Source organism: Megalops cyprinoides, chromosome 11 (genome assembly GCF_013368585.1).
Source record: "Megalops cyprinoides isolate fMegCyp1 chromosome 11, fMegCyp1.pri, whole genome shotgun sequence".
Lineage (NCBI taxonomy): Eukaryota > Metazoa > Chordata > Actinopteri > Elopiformes > Megalopidae > Megalops > Megalops cyprinoides.
In genome coordinates this window covers 32815243-32833580 of record NC_050593.1, presented here as the reverse complement: position 1 = coordinate 32833580, position 18338 = coordinate 32815243, and the positions used below count along the sequence as shown (strand labels likewise).

General features: G+C 47.3%; 1 protein-coding gene across 2 annotated transcripts in view; it reads right to left on the bottom strand.

Moving 5' to 3' along the window:
* The window catches only part of tanc1b (tetratricopeptide repeat, ankyrin repeat and coiled-coil containing 1b), a 133137-nt gene that overhangs the window by 29665 nt on the left and 85134 nt on the right, over positions 1-18338 (bottom strand). For both annotated transcript variants that reach the window (XM_036541411.1, XM_036541412.1), the window contains exons 9-12: positions 8218-8340; positions 6813-7097; positions 5595-5746; positions 229-460 (exon numbers count right to left, since the gene is read on the bottom strand). In XM_036541411.1, coding sequence (XP_036397304.1) covers positions 229-460; positions 5595-5746; positions 6813-7097; positions 8218-8340 — 792 coding nt within the window. The remainder of the gene's footprint in view (positions 1-228; positions 461-5594; positions 5747-6812; positions 7098-8217; positions 8341-18338) is intronic.

Sequence of the window (18338 nt, the reverse complement as noted above, 5' to 3'; positions counted from 1 at the left end):
GATATCTAAAATTAAGTGCCCCCTGGGGATTGATAATTTTACAGCAATTGCCCACATCACCAGATTCAAATGCGTCTTTAATATAATCCTGATCTAATTAGAGTTTATTCAAAGTGTGTTTAAAAGATTTATTACCATTTTATGTGCATACACAGTAAAAATAATCATTATCTTGCCCGTCTGAAAAACAGCACACGGTTTAAAGAGCCCTCCAGAGAGCGGCCGTACCTTTGTGGAGGTTGACCAGAGGCTCGAGCACGCCTCTCCTGAAGGCCGCCATCGGGTCCTGCACGCAGGAGCGCAGACTGAGCATGCTCTGTAGGTGCGGCTCCTTCAGCAGCAGCTCCCTGTAGGCGGTGAGCTGGTGGGCTCTGCACAGCAGGGCGGCGACACTGTGCACAAACTCCGGCACCAGGCAGGTGTAGGTGTTGTCCGCCTGGCAGTAGTGGTACGCCACCACCTGGCAGAAAGAGGAGGAGGAAGAAGCTGGTCAAATATTTCACCATTAAATCATAATAAAATAGGCAAAGTTGCATCACTGGAGGGGTAAAAAAAATTCTTACTTTCAATGCTTGTGTAAAGCTATGTTTCACTTTCAGTGAACAGAGGTATAACAAAAACAAAAAAAAACACTGGCTCATGATCATGGAACAGTACATAAATGTATAAAAATGTAAAAACTAATTCCTACAATAAATGTAAATGAATAATCACTCATGTGAAACCGGAAGAGTAAAATTCATCACTGGTTTTTGCAGCACAAATTCAGCAATGATTCCTGCACAATTTCAGAGTACCCGCAGCAGGGACAGGACTCAGTGTCCTTGTATCCGAAAGTTCCCTGTCCTCCTCTTCAATGTACACAATTGTGCCTCTGAAATCAGAATTTACGGCTGTTTTTCTGAACCGACACCAGCCTGTGACTCTGGGTGTCCTTGCACCGTACCCTTCGCTGCAGTAACCAAGCGCCCCATTCTTCAGCGGGGGCTCCTTGCTCAAACCGTAAAGAACGCTATAACTCACTGAAGCATTCTTCACCTCTCCCGCACCAGGCTTTTCCCAGCCAGCAGTGGTGATTAACGGGCTGAACGGCGCTAACGAACGTCGGACAGAGAGAACCCTTCTGCTGCCTCATACTGGTGGTGAGTGTGCTCACTGATGTCTTCACAGTCATCACACGGAGAGAGAGGAAGAGAGAGAGTAAGTGTGTGTGAATGTGAGAGAGGGGGATAGAGGGAGAGGGAGAGAGAGAGAGGGGGGGGGAGAGAAAGAGAGAAAATAGCAGGAGAGGGAAAGAGTAAGTGTGTGTAAATGTGAGAGAGGGAGACAGATAGAGAGAATATGAGAGAGAGAGAGAGAAAGAGAAGGGGGGAGGGAGCAGGCCCTGGGGAGCCGTGACTATCACTGTCCTAGTTAGACTCAAACCTGGAGGAGCTGACACACTTTCAGGGGACAGAGGAAGCAGGTGACTGCACTGCACACCAGTCTCACCTCTTCCAGGCACGACACAGCATGGAGTCCACATCTCCCTGCGCGGTCGCAAGGTCCCGTGAATGTCACAGGGACCCTTGGATAAGCGCATCGCCAGATCGATGGTGGATATTTATTGGCAGGATGGGAGAAATCGGCCTACGGACAATTCCTGGTCATGACCTTTCAATACGTCACACCGCCGGGATGACATATACCACCGCTGAACAATAAAAAAAAGACGAGCTAGCAATTTGGCTGGAAGAAAGTAATATCCACATAACTGGGCAAATTATGGTTGTTTGTCTCACAGAAGCCTACTCATTTAAAAGAATAGCAGAAGTACTTGGCCATACATTATAGGACACTGGAGGGTCTTGAAGAACAGGCCATGAGCTGGGGGTGGGGTGTTGTAATTTCAGATGATGTATAATTGAAGCCTTTTTTTTGAAGGATGGTGGTACTTTCCTTCGTGACAGATGGGGTTAATAGGAATGGCTTGTTTTACACTTCGGGGTAGGCTCCCGGGTGCAGCAAAGACATCAGAGGTACTGCGCAGACAGAGAGCATCAATCTACAGTGACCTCAGTGTTGCGGGCTTCTCACTTCAGTTTGACCGGGTAATAAAATCAGCCAAAGCCCATTGCCAGGCAACGACGCTAACCAGCTCACCTGCCAAGACATTAATCATAATTAAGTGAGGACGCCTTGTGAGACCATTCCAACAAATTGTTTTAGAGAATTCAGAGATTTCCCATGGTGCAAAAGGGGCCATATTGCCATTGATATTACACAACCCACAGGTGTGTGGAAAACAGTACTGCTAAAACTCTAATACACTAATACTAATGCAGAGGGAAGCGCAATGTTAAACAGATGTGGTGCGTTTTCTGTTGAAAACACATGCCCATTACATTATCAGCATTTGCCGGAGGTTTTAACCAGAGCAACCTACATCAGTTACAATTTGTTTTTACAATGCTATCCATTTATATAGCTGGATATTTACTGAGGCAATTCTGGGTTTAGTACCTTGCCCAAGGGTACAGCAGCAGTGCCCCAGCAGGGAATCGAACCAGCAACCTTTCGTTTACGAGTCCCGCTCCTTATCCATAACGCTACACTGAGTTTCTACTGTCCCAAAGCCCAGTGTCTGGTGCGGAGGTATTCGAATAAGGAAAAGCATTCTGTTCATTAAAGGAGGGTCTATGCGCTCCTCAGCAGCTGTTCCCTATGGGACTGTAACGGCAGGTTGCCACGCTTCGCAGATGAAGCAGCCTGAGCCACGAGCAGAGAGCTCCGTGAGACGTTACGGGTTTGGAACCTGCGCTGCTGACACAGCTGCGATGCGTACACCATTCCCCCGCTGGACGACGACGGGGGGGGTGGGGAGTCACGTGAAGAGCCGCACCTCCGTGTTTCCGGTGGGACAGCCTTTGAACTCAGCCGAGATTATTAATCCGTGAGCATCACCTTACCGCAAGGGCACCGGGTGCCAAAAAAACAACACGTTCCTTCTGTTCGGAAATCCCAGCTCAGGGCACCTAAACTTCCGTCTGATTTCAAGTGAAGCTTTTGAAACTCAACACTTGTGCATTCCCTTTGTTCGGTAGGCAAGGGTTTTTTTTTTTTGGTTTACCAGACTCTGAGGTCGGCTTGAGGATTCTCCTTACTGCAGTCGAACACTCCAAGCACGGTCCCTATTCCCCGGGACTCGGAGGAAAGCAGTTTTTCAGGATAACGGTCCCTACGGGTACGTGTGGGTAAATGAAGCTCTGATCTGCTTCAGCGGTGGTCTGACACACAGTCTGCATATCCCCTCCTAACACCATATGCACAGTGTTTGCGCACTGCTGAACTTCCCTTCTCCAACACTCATTAGCCCACACAGGAGTGGGGAATGACGCAGCACTGGGTGAACTCATGAACAGTAACAGGGAGAAATTCGACACAAGTTCTTAACACTTCTTATCAAATGAAAAATGGCGAGAAAATCTACATTAATCTGTGTCTTAGAAAAATTCTGCAATAAAAGCTCCCAGAACAGAGCTTTTTTTTGTCTTTAAAAAACGACTGACAGCCATTTCAATGGCGAAATTCATTTCCATTTGTTTGATCTGATCTCTGGTTCGTTTCTCCAGTTTAATCTTCTTTCTCAGACCCCTTTTGGGACGAATGATCAGTAATCATTGATAACTTTCTCCCTCAGGGAATTGATTTTTGAATTTTGATGGAACTCGGCACCACTGTCTACTTTGCATAAGCATCAGTGAAGCAGCACTTTTTTAATGTGAGAGAACTCTACAGAGAGAGGGGGGAAAGCCTGAAATGAGTTGCTAAATGACAGATGGTTAATTAAGTGGGTGTAAGAAAGAAATCTGCTGGAATGGAACAATTAGGAGGCAAAGACACAGGCTGTAAACTCGCACATCAAAATCTAGCTGGTTAGCTCAGAGCAGTATGTGAAAACCTCCAACAAGTTAGATTAATGTCAGAAATGGAGTAACAACAATTAAAGCAAAACAGATATTGCATACTCTTACTGGGTCTCTCAATGTAATCACACATACAATACAAAAAAGGAGCAAGTTCAAATATAACTCATGTGTGCTAGAATTCTCAGTGCCTGGTCTACAATTGCAGGTAGAAACCATCCCTGTTGGACACTGCAGACTGAAGTCTTATGATTTGGGCAATTTGCTCCAGCGGAGCCATTCTGACCACCCTGATAACTTGTTCCCTAGGCAACACAGAGGCACATCCCCAGGGTAGATTCGTCCTCTAAATCGTTTTCTTATTTTCGAGAGTAACGGAACAGCGTGCGGGCAAAGCCAACACATACGGGACCAAATGGGAATGAACCTTCCTCTTTCACTCTTTTCAAGAGCTGAAAAACATGCTCCGCGCCCTCTCTGTCCGCAAGGCGAACATCTGCGTTTGCAGGTTGTAAAACGCAATCAAGATTCTCGACCAACTTGTCGGTGAGCGCTTCCTGAACCCCTAATTAAAGGAAACTCACAAAATGTCAAATGCAAGCACATTTGCTCCAGGCGTAGTATTGTGGAAGCCCTCAGGATATTTTCTCTGGGGAGGAATATCTACAGCTAAAATTCTGCAAGCTCCATTCACTCAGCCATCTGTCTCTATGCAAGCCTGCCTTAAACTTTTAAATCACCTCAAGGGATCAATAAAATGTATCCCAGACACAAATGTAACATTTTTTACATACATTATATCTTTTTTATTATCAGAATCCCTTCTACAAAGCAAATTCCACAGTTTGGCTACAGTTTTACATGCTACACATTTATACAGCTGGACATTTACTACAGAAAAACTGGTGAAGTACCCCTTGCCCAGGGGTACAAACATAGTGCCCCAGGTGGGAATCAACCCTGCAGCCCAAATCTAGTTCTGCAACGGCTACATCCCTTCCCAAACAAGAGATAAATAGATAAACATCAGCAAAAGACAAAACAGAGGGGGCCAGAGGGAAGAAAGGCTGTGCTCTGGCCGGGCAGAGAGGTAAAGAGGTCCTTTTTCAGGACTTAATTAAAGAAACTGAATGGGTTCCTCCAGGGAACCTGGGCTCCATTATGGCTTCTTATCAGAGCCCTCGGTCCATATCTCTCTCAGCCACCCCTTACAAGTCAATCCACGGAGGGATGCCATGACAAAATGTCTTTCTTTAGCAGAGCCCATAAAGCTAGCCAATCTTTGTTAAGGTGTCCGGCACAGCCGAGACGGATATATGCTGACCGAAGCCGAAGTGACACACAATAGGAGGACCGCCAATGACATGAGGGAGGGAGGAAGTGATGCATTACATTGGATTCATTTGAGTTATTTCGTTACAGTCTGTTCCAAACTGTCTTTCACGTCATTTTACCGTTTACTGAAAATTATGAAACAAAAAAAAAAAACACACCAAAACAAAACTCTACAAATCCTAAGTCTTGCAATGCGTTTTCTCAATTCTGTTAGCTTGTAATGTCACATTTCTCAATATTATCATATACTTAGCTAGGCAGTGGTAACGCATTTTGAATGCAGAGGAGAGGAGATCCACTCAGGTGAGGAAAGGTGTCTGTGAGTACAGGTACGAGGAGCACAGGTAGCCCTACCTTGGCAGCCAGGCGTTTCACCGCCTCTTCCCTGCGTCTCTGGATTTCGGGGGTCCCGGGACAGCTGCTGTTGCGCAGGGTGTTGGTGGCACTGAGGTGCGGGGCAGGCTGGGGGGGTTGGCTGAGGGGCAGGTCTGTGCTCCCATCCCCACCTGCAGCGGGGGTTGGGAAACAGGATACAACACTGACCGGCGTGGTCTAGCACTTCCACACTACTGAACCTGCTGATGCTACACATCACCTACTGCCACTGGCAGGGAACCACCCTGTCATTCAGGTCTCCAGGAGGCCAGAAATTTGCAAGCTTTCTCTGGTGCGCTTTCTCACAGATATGAAGTGCTGATATTTACTTGCATACTGGACTGAGGATTGTTAAACCATGCTAACGAGGCTCCGAAGCACTGCCAACTGACTTCAGCTTATGCACCTTGAACAGCTATGCCCACAAAAGAGGCAAATTGTGTATTTCATAAGCAAGCTGCTGATATTTCACATCACCATTGCTGCTGTTAAGTCTAGGACATAACAAAGGCTGCGAGAAAAGTACTGGAATGCCACACTACTTCAGTGTTCATTGAGCCTAGTAGTTACTTCAGTTTTGTTAATAAGCTAAACCTTACCCCCTCTTTGCAGTATAATAATTTCAATCAGTGATGAAATCTATTTTGAGTGGCCAAGCCATGCAGGCCTGAAGGGTGCTTGAGAGCAGTCATAACCACAGTTCTGAACGCGGCCACAGTTTTCAATGCAAATACAGCGTAACGCCAGCGAGTCTTCTTCTCCTGTCTGCTGAAAACCCACATTGTGTGAGCAAAATGCACACAGAACTGTTCCCCCCCGCCGTTCAGTGACACAGCGATTTTAAAAACCTGGATGCTTGACGGCTTAATGTCGTCACCGTAAAACGCTGACATTTGAATTAAACTGCACCCCGTCAATAACATTACCCTGAATTACTCTGAACTTTCCGCGGCACACAACCCCCATTATACCAATCACCTTTATGTAAGGCACGGGGGGGAGCAGGCATATTCTATTCATAACCGCGCGCCACACCACACTTCTATTACAAACGCAACGCAGAGACGACAATCGCATCCTGCACACGCTCAGAGCTCCAGAAGGACAAACCTCCTCTAATCCCACCGCCCGCTCGTCGTTAATGCTCTAATCCCGGGAAACGGCGGCGGTGGCGGCAGCGGGATTGGCGGCCCTTACTTTTGGGGGACCCTCCGGGGCTGTTGGACGCGATCTGGCGCATGCGGCCGCCGTGGCAGCTGAGGGCCACCAGGCGGGAGATGACGGCCGTCTTGCCGAAGCCCACGTTGCCTGCCACCACCACGCCGCGGCTCTCGCCGGACTCGCCGCCCCGCTGCAGGACGTCCTCCATCAGCTGGAACAGCCAATCGCGGCCCACGAAGACCGAGTCCGTGGTGATGCTGGGCACCTCAAACAGCAGCGGCTTGAGCATGATGTCCACAGGCTTGTAGGGAGCGAAGCGAGCTGGGGGGGGGTACGGTTTAGGGTTAAGAAAATGGGTTACAAAACACAGGAAATGTCTCACAGACAGGGCTTTCCATACTGCCTCCTGCTTATAAAACTAGCACTACATCAACCAGACCAACACACTCAAATGGGCTGGGCTGATCACCAGAGCCAAAACATCACGGACAAATGGTCAAACAAAACCACATGATGAACACACAATCTCGGGCTCTAATACTTATTCCCGACACCTAAATGTCAATCAGAACTGGGAATGTTCATTCTATGTTTTTAGAATATTAGTCATGGAGAGCCTCAGATTATTTGGGGATTTGAAATATTCGCAAGGACTGTTAATCAGAACATGAAATCACTGCTTCCACACCTCTGCGATGTGCAGACTGCCAGGCTGCAGACAAACAACTGCTTCAGCCTGATTTCAGCTACGCGCAGCCAGAACCGAGTCCTTTCTCAGACTCACAGTGAACACGGGCCGCGATGCAGAGAATTTACGGAAACTGTAAGTTTTCTGTATCTTGGTATGGCTTTCTGAGCAGATTTACCACCAGCAATTGCGTTTCAACCACAAACCTCAGGCCAACCCAAGGATAAGGGAACAAGGAGTGGTTTAGCTGGCTGACAAGCGCCATTCACGCATCTGAAGGACATCCAGTTTCACCGATGTTTTCTCTGAATATTAATTAATACTAAATTGACCAACTGACACCAGCAACACTGCAAAGATGGAGTAAAAACTTGTAATTTACAGAAATGCATGATCCATATTTCTGCATTTACGGTGTCTGAAAAGATCCTTAAAAAAGACCCCAGTGAACTGTTGCTGAAAAGTTTTACCCGTCTACCAGGATAACTGAACTCTCATGCCAAAGCATTTGCACAAAGCCTGCAGCTTCGAGCTGATAATGGTTTAAGAAAAAAAGCATGAAAAGAGATTTAAATTTCGCAGGTAGTAATTTGCTCTTGAATTTCATTTTTTTAATAATAGTCACGCTCATGGTTTTCACCCGGTAGGGATTAAGCTTATGGGAGGTAAAAAGTAGACACAGAGTTGAAGTCCCACCACTCTCCAGGTGTGTCTGCGCTGTGTCGGGGATGAGCTCAGGTGAGCCGGCCTTACCTTTGGGGTCCTGTGGTGCCCGGCCCCCCGTACTGTGCCAGGGCAGACGGATGGACGTTCGGAGGGGAGTGTTGCGCTGCTCATCAAGATAGCTCAGATCTTCCAGCTTGGTGGAACTTGTTGCTGTTTGTCCCGAAAGGCGGAGGAAGGAAGATGGGAGAGATGGGGGAGAATGTGAGAGAGAGAGAGAGAGAGAGAGAGAGAGAGAGAGAGAGAAAGAGAGAGAGAGGGACAGAAAGAGAGAGAAAACAGAGAGAGAGAGAGAATTAGATACAGTGTGACATCTCTCTTGTGGAAACCGAAGGCCTGCGGAAGTGAGAGGGAGCCGTGCAAGTGGACTCTGGCATTTACAGTTCCCCAGAGGCGCTGCTGGCAGGTAGTGCGCGGTGCGCACCAGCCCAACGGCACGGCGAGGGGCGAGCGAGGGGCGAGCGAGGAGGGAGCGAGGGGCGAGCGAGGGGCGAGCGAGGGGCGAGCGAGGGGCGAGCGAGGGGCGAGCGAGGGGCGAGCGAGGGGCGAGCGAGGGACAAGGGAGCGTCCCCTGGACCCCCCGCTACCCCCCGACCTCCGTCAGCCGTCACCAGCCCCGATTCGAACCGACAGCTGAAGAGGTACAGCAGAGAAGGGGAAGCTCTTTCTCAGCCCACAGGTGTAACATCACTGGGACGGACAGGGAGGGGAGGCAAATACACACACACACACACCCACACACACACACACACACGTGTGGTCCTGGTACTGGAGGGAGAGACAGAACACACACACATGCATGCAAAACCACACACACACACACACACACACACACACACACACACACACACGTGTGGTCCTGGTACTGGAGGGAGAGACAGAACACACACACATGCATGCAAAACCACACACACGCACACACACACACACACACACACACACACACATGTGTGGTCCTGGTACTGGAGGGAGAGACAGAGGACATACATATGCATGTAAACCCACATGCAGACACATACACACACACACACACACACACACACACACACACACACACACACACACACACACACACAGACAGACACGAGGCTAGAGCAGGCAGCGTACAGGACGAGAGCAGACAGAAGGCTGTGTGAGCTTTGAGGACAAGATCCTCAGATACACCGCTGCTTAGTCCCCACACACCCGCGCAAAGTCTCAGGTGGACCTCAGAACAGCACAATCACCACGGAGACACGGATTCTCAAAATAAAATAGACAGGGAAAAAAAAAAATCACTAAACGCAAAGCCCTGCACTCTGTTCTATCGATCCGGGTTGGACAGGCAGGAGGGTCACTTGCTCATTTCAACTTATTTGGGAGGACTGTCTCCTTAATTAAACACGACCAGCTCGGGAGATAAAACGAGGCTGCGTGAATCTGCATAACGTTCGGCTCCGGAAAACGAGTCGAGCCGCTTTGATGAACGCCCGTTATTTTTTTTCTGCCAGCGGTGGATGTAAAAATTCGGTTCGGGTATGAAAAAAAAGCTCTCAGACGGACACATATTCCGCCCGCAGCGCCGAGCCCTCATTCATCTTTCATAATGGGAGATCACACAATGCGCCCCAAATCTTTAATTAGCCCTCGCCCTCTCAACGTTTCGACCACCTGTTTGCACAGGTCACCCCCCCCCTCCCCAAAGCCCCAAGAAAACACAAGACAAGGAAGCTACTTACAGTCAGCAGGAGAGTCGGAACAGAGGGTAAGGACACAGACATTTAAAAACAGCCTTCATTGTGGGGACCAGCAGGGCAGACGGCACTTTGTAAACCCCCAGAGAATTCCCTAGTAAAAGCTCATCAAGATACCTAAATGAATCTTCTGCGCCGCTGCCTCGATCCATGACCGCTGACAATATTCAGCTTGTAATTGCACTTGGCAGATACCAGCCACGGATGTCACAGCGTCCACAACATTAGCATTCAGCAAATTAATTGCAGAAGACTGCTTTTCATTTCTTCCCAGACAGAGAGAGACCGAGAGAGAGAGAGAGAGAGGGAGAGAGACTGGGGGGGGGGTGAGAGAGCGGGTGAGAGAGCGAGAGAGAGAAAGAGAGAGAGAGAGCGCTCCTGTGATTCAGGGAGAGGAGGAAGAGGAAGAAGAGAAAAGAAGAGAGCAGGGCGAGCGGAATAAAAAAGCAGGAATGTGGAGAAAGCTTCTCCCAGCGTGGCTGATTGCAGCCGGGGAGAAATTAATCAATGGCTCCCAGCCCTGTCACACTCCCTCTCCCAACAGAGAGAGAGAGAGAGAGAGAGAGAGAGAGAGAGAGAGAGAGAGAGAGGGAGAGAGAGAAAGAGGGAGAGAGAGAGAGAGAGAGAGAGAGAGAGAGAGAGAGAGAGAGAGAGAGAGAGAGAGGGAGAGCGGGAGGGAGAGACAGAGGGAGAGAGAGGGAGGGTGAAGGGAAGCGGGAGGGTGAGAGAGAGAGCGAGCGTTAGAACGGGAGGGAGAGATGGAGTGAGAGAGGATGAGAGAGGGAGGTAGGGATAAAGACAGGGAGAGAGGGGAGGGAGGGAGAGACGAGGAGGGAGGGGGGGGGGGAGAGGCAGAGAGAGAGGGATAAAGTTGAAAGTGCGTGCTTTAATCCCACTCATGCACATCAGTCAAGCCCCAAGCTGCATTGAAATTGCTCTCTTTCTCTCTCCCTCTCCCCCCCCTCTCTTGCTGGGGACTGAATGAAAGCGGGTGGACCCCCCCCCCCCCCCATGGAGTCACCTTGCACCATTATAATATACATCTTTTGCTTCACATCACATCCCTTTATCTCTCCCTGCAAGGCCAGGGGGACAGGGGGCTCGGGCTGAGTCAGAGGAAATTACTCAAACTTGTGTTTGTGCGATTGCAGCCATTTCACAAGCGGAGATGCGGACGCCGATTAGATGCACTTTCATTTCTGTTTGCAAAGTGAGCCCCTTTCAGGGGCCACACAAAGTTCGTATATCCCCAAATGTTAAGGAGGGAAAAAAGAGAGAGAGAGAGAGAGAGAGAGAGAGAGAGAGAGGCTTTGCCGCTCTGAAGTCATCTTTCTTGTTTTTCAAATTTCTCATAAGCTCCAAAATTTTCCCCGGGGTTCCTGCGAGTGCTCCCCCCCCCCACTTCCTGCAGAGTTCACTCATTTGATAGCGCATGAATACGTGATACCTTGAAGTGAGTGTATTTGCAACTGGCTTTGAAGCCCCACAGATGTGTCAACCTCTATTCTGATGAAAATGCTATTTTTTTTTTTTTTATTTTGTGTGTGCGAGTCCCTTTGAATCCCTCTGTTCTTCATCTCCGGTGATGGAGACGGAGCAGGAGGGGTCTGCTCAGTTCCACTGCAAGCGATCGCAGGCCAGAGAGCTTCACAGCGCCTGTGCTAACCAGCAGGCTCCCACATCAGGCACCTGGGACGGGTTTGGCTCTTCTCTCCCTAAATTCTCCACCAGCCATGCTAAAGACATGTAATCCTGAACCAAATGAGAGCGAAATTCAAATGAAGTGGCTTCGACAGTTTTGGCCTGTGACCAACCGACTGGATGGCATGCCACTCCTCCTGTACTCCCACCTGCTTGTTTGTTCAGTAGGGATTAAAAATAATATTATATATGATTTATGATTATATAAGCATGTGTATACATACATAAAAACAAACACACACACACACGCATAGATGTACTAAGGATTCAGGTTGGCTGCATCTCTGTATTTCTATAACCAAATGGACAATGTTTATGAAGCATCTGACAAAGTTGCTCTCAGTAATCTGATCACAGTGCTGAGCTGCATTGTGGGTCAGGATTATGTAAAAGGTGGCGCGAGACACACTGCCGGATGCAGAGCAGATTTTAAAAGCAGACAGTCTGCTGTGAAGGCAGCATTGGGACACGGGGGCAGTGGCTGCGTCTGCAGCTGCGCATACGCTCTGCGCAGACTCTCCCGCACAGCCTGCCAAACACGACCCGTCATCTGCACCGCATATCTGCAGAACACTGCAGCCCGCACGTAAAGTGCGGATGGAGGGAGACATGGAGTTAGATCTGTTCAGACTCAAGCTACTCGATTACAACTGCAAACACAAAACATACGAGGGTTTCTTTCCAGTTCCACAATTTACGATGTCATTACATGCTTATTACATGGCAGAATAATAAATAATAAAAAAGTTCATATGGGCACTTTCATAATGAGCCTTAAACCCTACAATGACAGTATCTTCAGTGTCATTACATGCAATACGATGGAGAAAAAAGGACAATCACTGCAACAGCTGCCATGGACTCCTCAAGTGGTGTCATTTCACTACATGACACTGTAACATATTATTATTTTATCAATTCCCTTATTTCATCTATGCCCTCGGCATAACTTATATTGCTAACTTTAGTCAATAAAATCGGAAAATGATCAACACTGCCCTTGTTGGGAGTCAATCCTACAACCATCTGGTGTTGAGACCACTATCATCCCGCATGCAGCCATAGCCGGTGTCAGTTTTACTCAGGGGCTACTGAACAAACAAAAGCAAATGGCTGGCTGGCGAGATCCGGCAGTGTTTGAGTGCTCCGCTGCATCTTTCCAGGCCAGCATTCATCACCAAGCCGCACTGAGCTGAATGCTAATTGTCTCTTCCAAACTGCGATACATCGATCCCGATGAAACTCTTTATCTCACCCCATTCCGTAACCTTCACCTGCACAGAACTTTTCTTTTTTCTGAAGAACAGCCATTGCGGCTCACATCGGGGTAACCTTTCAGAACTCCAGGAGAACAGAGGGAGAGAGGGAAGGGCCACCGTTCCCTTATCGCTCAGTCATCACTAGGTGCAGACGGGGGGGGGGGGGGGGGGGGGGGGCAAACAGCGGGCTACTGCAGCGCGGGGCCTGTGGGAAATGGCCATCTGGATTGTTCTTTGAGAAATGTCACATCCTCGGGGAATACCGGCTTCCAGAGAGTCAACCTCCATTGGAATCGCTACAGAATTCTCAAAACTATCAGAAAAGGGACTGAGCATGTGTCATAAATATCAATCAGCCAATAAGCCAATCAAACAAATGCTTTTAGGCACAAATACTAGAGATGAAGAAAAACTCCACAACATTCCATTCCACTGAATTACATTCCGTGCAGATATTACACTGCATACGTGCAACTCACAAAAACAGTGTGTTTTTGTAACGTACAAAATTAAGTTATTCACTCATGATACATCAGCAGATTTCTGATGGCAGAATAATAGATAATATCATATGAACACTTTTATAATGGCCCTCAGCCCAAATTAGACACTACGAATAACAACATACTGTCACTGACACTCCATTGCAACGACAACCTGACCCCTACAGCATAATTTCTGCAGACCAAATCTTCAACACTTACAGACCTGTCCTTTTGCTGAAGCTCACAGATAATTCATAAACCATCACAAATATCAATCACACAACTCACCAACAGAAATTTGGCTACGACAAACTGTTTACGATGTCTGGAATTTGGCGCACAGAGAGGGGCCATGCATTGATCCAAGACAAACCTAGTAGGGAAGAAATCGGTTATGGAAGAGACAGAAATCAAACAAGGCTGTGTGGTTGCGTAGCACGGAGAAAGTGACGTGGTTACAGTGAGGGGATGACGTGGATAACACCTTCATAGTAGAATGCATTTCTTTAACCAGTGTATGTCACCTATTGGCATCAAACCTCTGCTAAAGCTCTCTTCCACACACCAGACCAGGAGACCAGGTGCAAACTATCCCATCCGACTGACAGGTAATATGGAGGCAATACATAAACAGCGGGGGGTGGGGGGTTGGGGCGTAGCTAATTCAGAGCCCAGACTCTCTCTCCTATTGCAGATTCTGCGCTCTCTCTCTCTCTCTCTGTCTCTCTCTCTCTCGCTCACCGGTGCTTTACATACAGTAATAACATTTACATTCCCAGCATCCGTGTCAGAGTGGGTGTCACAGGCGATTCCGTTTGAAGTCTGACGGCCCAAGTCAGGAGGTCTGCGCAGGGAAGGCGCCATCCTGCCAGCAGTTCACCTTCATCAGGGACAAGTGCATGTCTGTGTAAGAGGTTTCACCCAAAAATTCAGTGCTAAACTCAAAACACGGGCGCCTGCATTCACTCTAACAAGGAAAAAAATACCTCACGATGCGTCGCCTAGCATTACATTCTGTTGCTTAGTGGATGCTCTTATCCAGAGCGTGGTACAAGGTGAATATGTTGTTACGTTTACATTTGTGAGATCCAGCAGACATTCTTGTCCAGAGTCCCAAAGTCCAGCATAAAAGGGCATCCAACGTTACACAGCCAAGGACACCACCATCCACACATGAACAAGAACCAGTGTCAAACACACAAGGACGAGACCACAAATGCGTACCCGGCCAAACACACAACATGATATACCTGACAGGAGTGTACCATACTATAACATTACCAACATGTAGCCTGAGGTAAAATATGCTCACTGTAATGGATGGGATTAAATGCATATATTTGTAATAATTAACGATAGCAATGTGGGATAGTGATGTGACAGGGCCTCACCCAGCAGCCTCCCTCGATTGACTCCTGCAGATAGACTCTATCGTTTTTGTACGTCCTCCTATGACGAGGCTCCCACTTCAGCGCAGACACATCCAATATATGCCCTGTTCAGTTAATGAGCTGATTTTTCTTTTTTTATTTTTTGTGATGTATGTTTTTTTTATTCCTGAATAGACCTGTGAAGTGATAACAATGACACTAAGAAAACTGTGAGCAGGTTGACTAAAACGCGGTGTCTCAAATTGATCCTTTTCAGCTTTGTTCAATGCTTTAACATATTGGCAAATTATTGTTCTGTCTATGCCGTGCATCTGGTGCCAGTGTTCGATATTCATGTGTCAGCTCTTCAAGTTTATTGCAGGTTTTGTGGATTCTGACATCATTCTGGCATCAAGCCCAGACGGATGTCACTATAAGCCCTGAACATGCAGTTTGCATTGCCCGAGACAAAAGCAGTTTCATGTAAAAGCAGCTTCAAATGTATTTAGAAATTTCAACATGCCATCTGCCCGAGGAGTGATTTACGTAGCTCAGATACAGTGTATCAGTCAGAATAACTCCAGAATCACCTGTAATCAATTATCCGTGCAACACAGAAGCATAATATTTTTTCCTTCATTGAGGCAGACACACTCTCCAAAGTTTTGGTCCATTTGATTTTGATTTTATGCAAGTCAGCAGTCTGCTGCAGCTGACTGGCTGATGGAACCACCCTGCCTTTTATTACATGCATGTTTAAAAAACGCAGGCAATTTCAGCTGATCCTCTTTTTCAGGGGAAATATTTGCACAGATGAATGCGTCTGTCAAATCATGAATGACGTCCCTTGCCCTCCCCCAGCATTCTGAGGATTTCCCCCTCTGCCTCGTTAATCTCAGACGCTGGATTTCAGTGTTTGTGTGATTTTAAATGTCTATTATATAAATCTTTTATGTATGGTTTAATGAGATATTGCCATTTTTTGAAATTACATCCTGAAAGAAATGCTTTTTGACATTGTCTGCATTTCAATGTTTCCTTGTCTCCTTCCTTCTCCATTACTGTGCTAATTTTTTGTTTTGCACCGATCTCCTAATTGCTACTATCATACATTTGATATAATGGTATAATTATTTACATGCACGCGCTGACTGCTCCGAGATTGCCGAGACTGGACTTGTTCACTGGAACCCCTGGAGGATAAGGATGGAAATGCAGGATGAAAGCCCTTCAGGTTATGCAGTGTAGCAGAACTCCAGGCTACACCTATCAGTGTTGCTCTTCAAAGCCAAACCTGACAATGGCAATTGCGTGTCTAACGTCTTCCAACAGATCTGTTTTACTCTCATGGTCTTCACAGCTACACAGATACAAATCTTCTTAGAGGGGGAAAAAAACAAGTTGGTCAAATTGCTTTCCCGTCACGATGTTTTGGAAAAAGCCAGCTGACAGGCGGGAAATGTTAGCGTTGTCAGATAAGAAGCTAGCCCTGGGGTGGGTCGGGGACAACACTGTGTTACGTATTAAGCTTATGTTTAATTCCGTAATGACCGAACCGGGGTCCCATTTGCCATGGCACAGAGGCTCTGTAGAAACAGGGCAAAGAAATGCCCGCTTGTGTGGTGGCTCAACGCCAGTTTCACTGCCTTAACGCCAATGCAGAACTTGCAGCGAAACGCTCGCGATTAAAAGCCAACAGCCATGAAAAAGCGGAGCATAAAACACCAGCGCGTACATGTTTCCTGCAGGGGGACAACTAAATGCGGAAAAAAGATGATTGAATTTTACAGGTTCAACGGAAAAGAAATCGAGCAGAAAAGACGAGCGCCACAAGATGCTGTCTGCAAGAGTCCAGGGTTCCAGTGACTGCTGACATCACACAGGGCCAAAACTCCAGCCAAAACACTCCTTATACGCTTCACGTGTGTGGTGGGCCAGGCCTCCCCGCTATATCAAATAATTACCAATTTGGCAAACGGCATGCGTCGCTCCATTTAATTAGCAGGCTTTTTTGTGGTTCTCTCTCCCCCCCCTCTGCAGGAGGAGTAATCACGTCTGCGCGGTCACACCGATTTTGCAGAACCCTACACGGGTTTCTTCCCAGCGCCTCCACGGTAGTCTAGTTACCGCGCCTCTGTAACCCACACCGGCGCTGCAAAGCGCTCTTCAGAGAAAAAGCGATCGTGCTCATGGGTCACGTTTCACGTTCGGGGGTTTCCTACGCGGGTACGTGTGAGTGGCACCAGACAGGTGCACGGACGGCGCTGCTCGGCCAATGAGAAACGAGCGCCTTTGTTTTCCCACAAATGTGCGCTGAGGGTCAGGAAAGGTCGGCACATGACCACTCTGCGCGCATTAACGCTTACAGGGGTTGAGGCTGTGGCTCCATTTTGTTCTTTCCTCTCACTGGTAGCTCAGTCCCAGATGCTTTTCATCAAACACAGCCAAATACATTAAGATACTTTTTTCCCCTTCCTAAAAGTCTCTCATTGATCAAACAGGAAAAAAGACAAAAAAAAACACAAGGTCTTGAGATGTATCTAGTGTGACTTCAGAGCCCACTGGGATATGCATCCATTTAGTTAGTATAAAACAACAGGACAAATTCAATGGCAGAATGCCAGACTAAAGGCCTGATTTGCACAGCATTGTGGTACTCCTCTCACAGTACCACAACGTCTGGCAAAATATCAATAGTATGCCCATTGCGATACTAACTGTGATGTGAATGGGACTTTCAAGGAATACACATACTAGAAGTGTATTCAGGATTCAATAATGACTTTAAACCGAATACCATAAGCTGTCTCAAACAACATCAAGGCAGCAATACTTAAAATGGAATATTACAACATTTCTGAAAACTGAGAGCAGGGGTCTAGGCAGTGGGCAAAAGCATCCCATAATTTAATGTGGTCCCTCCTCCTGTGTGTGTGTAAGAGAGAGAAAGAGCTCACATTCTCTGCAGGCCTGCTTTCCAAGTAAATATCCACACTAAAGCAATGTCAAACAGCCGTGAATTTGACATCTTTTTTTTTTATTTGAAATATTTGCGAGCCGCTCAATTTCTATGCTCAAATTCTTCTTTTTTTTTTTTTTTTTGTTCAAAGAAATATATGCAATGCATCAGCACAGCTCACTCAAAGCCTCTGGGCAGAGCTGAGGAGAGCAGGCCAAATAAGAGAATGACATGCTGACAGCAAGCACTACCAGGGAATCAGAATGGACATGTTGTGCTGAAAGAATACAACAGCAATGGAGTGTCTGCAGCTTACAATACAATGATCACCTGTGGATTAGACAAAAAAAAAAAAAGTAAAAATTCCTCTCCCTCTTCGTTCGTATTAATGATATCAAATCTGTTACAAACAGATTTATGAAAGATTTTATTTAGCAATGCACACGATAAAGATAAAATTATTACACCGAAGACAGAGATACATGGAAACAACATGGGAGGCGGCCCTTGCTAATAATTTGGTATTTGCACGTGGCAATTTCACGGCACTTTCCTGGCGTATGTGCCATTTGGTGGAATTCCTCCAGCGCTGTCCGGCGGTGTGGTTTGGCATCAGTGAAAGATGGCGGAACTGTAAAGCAGGC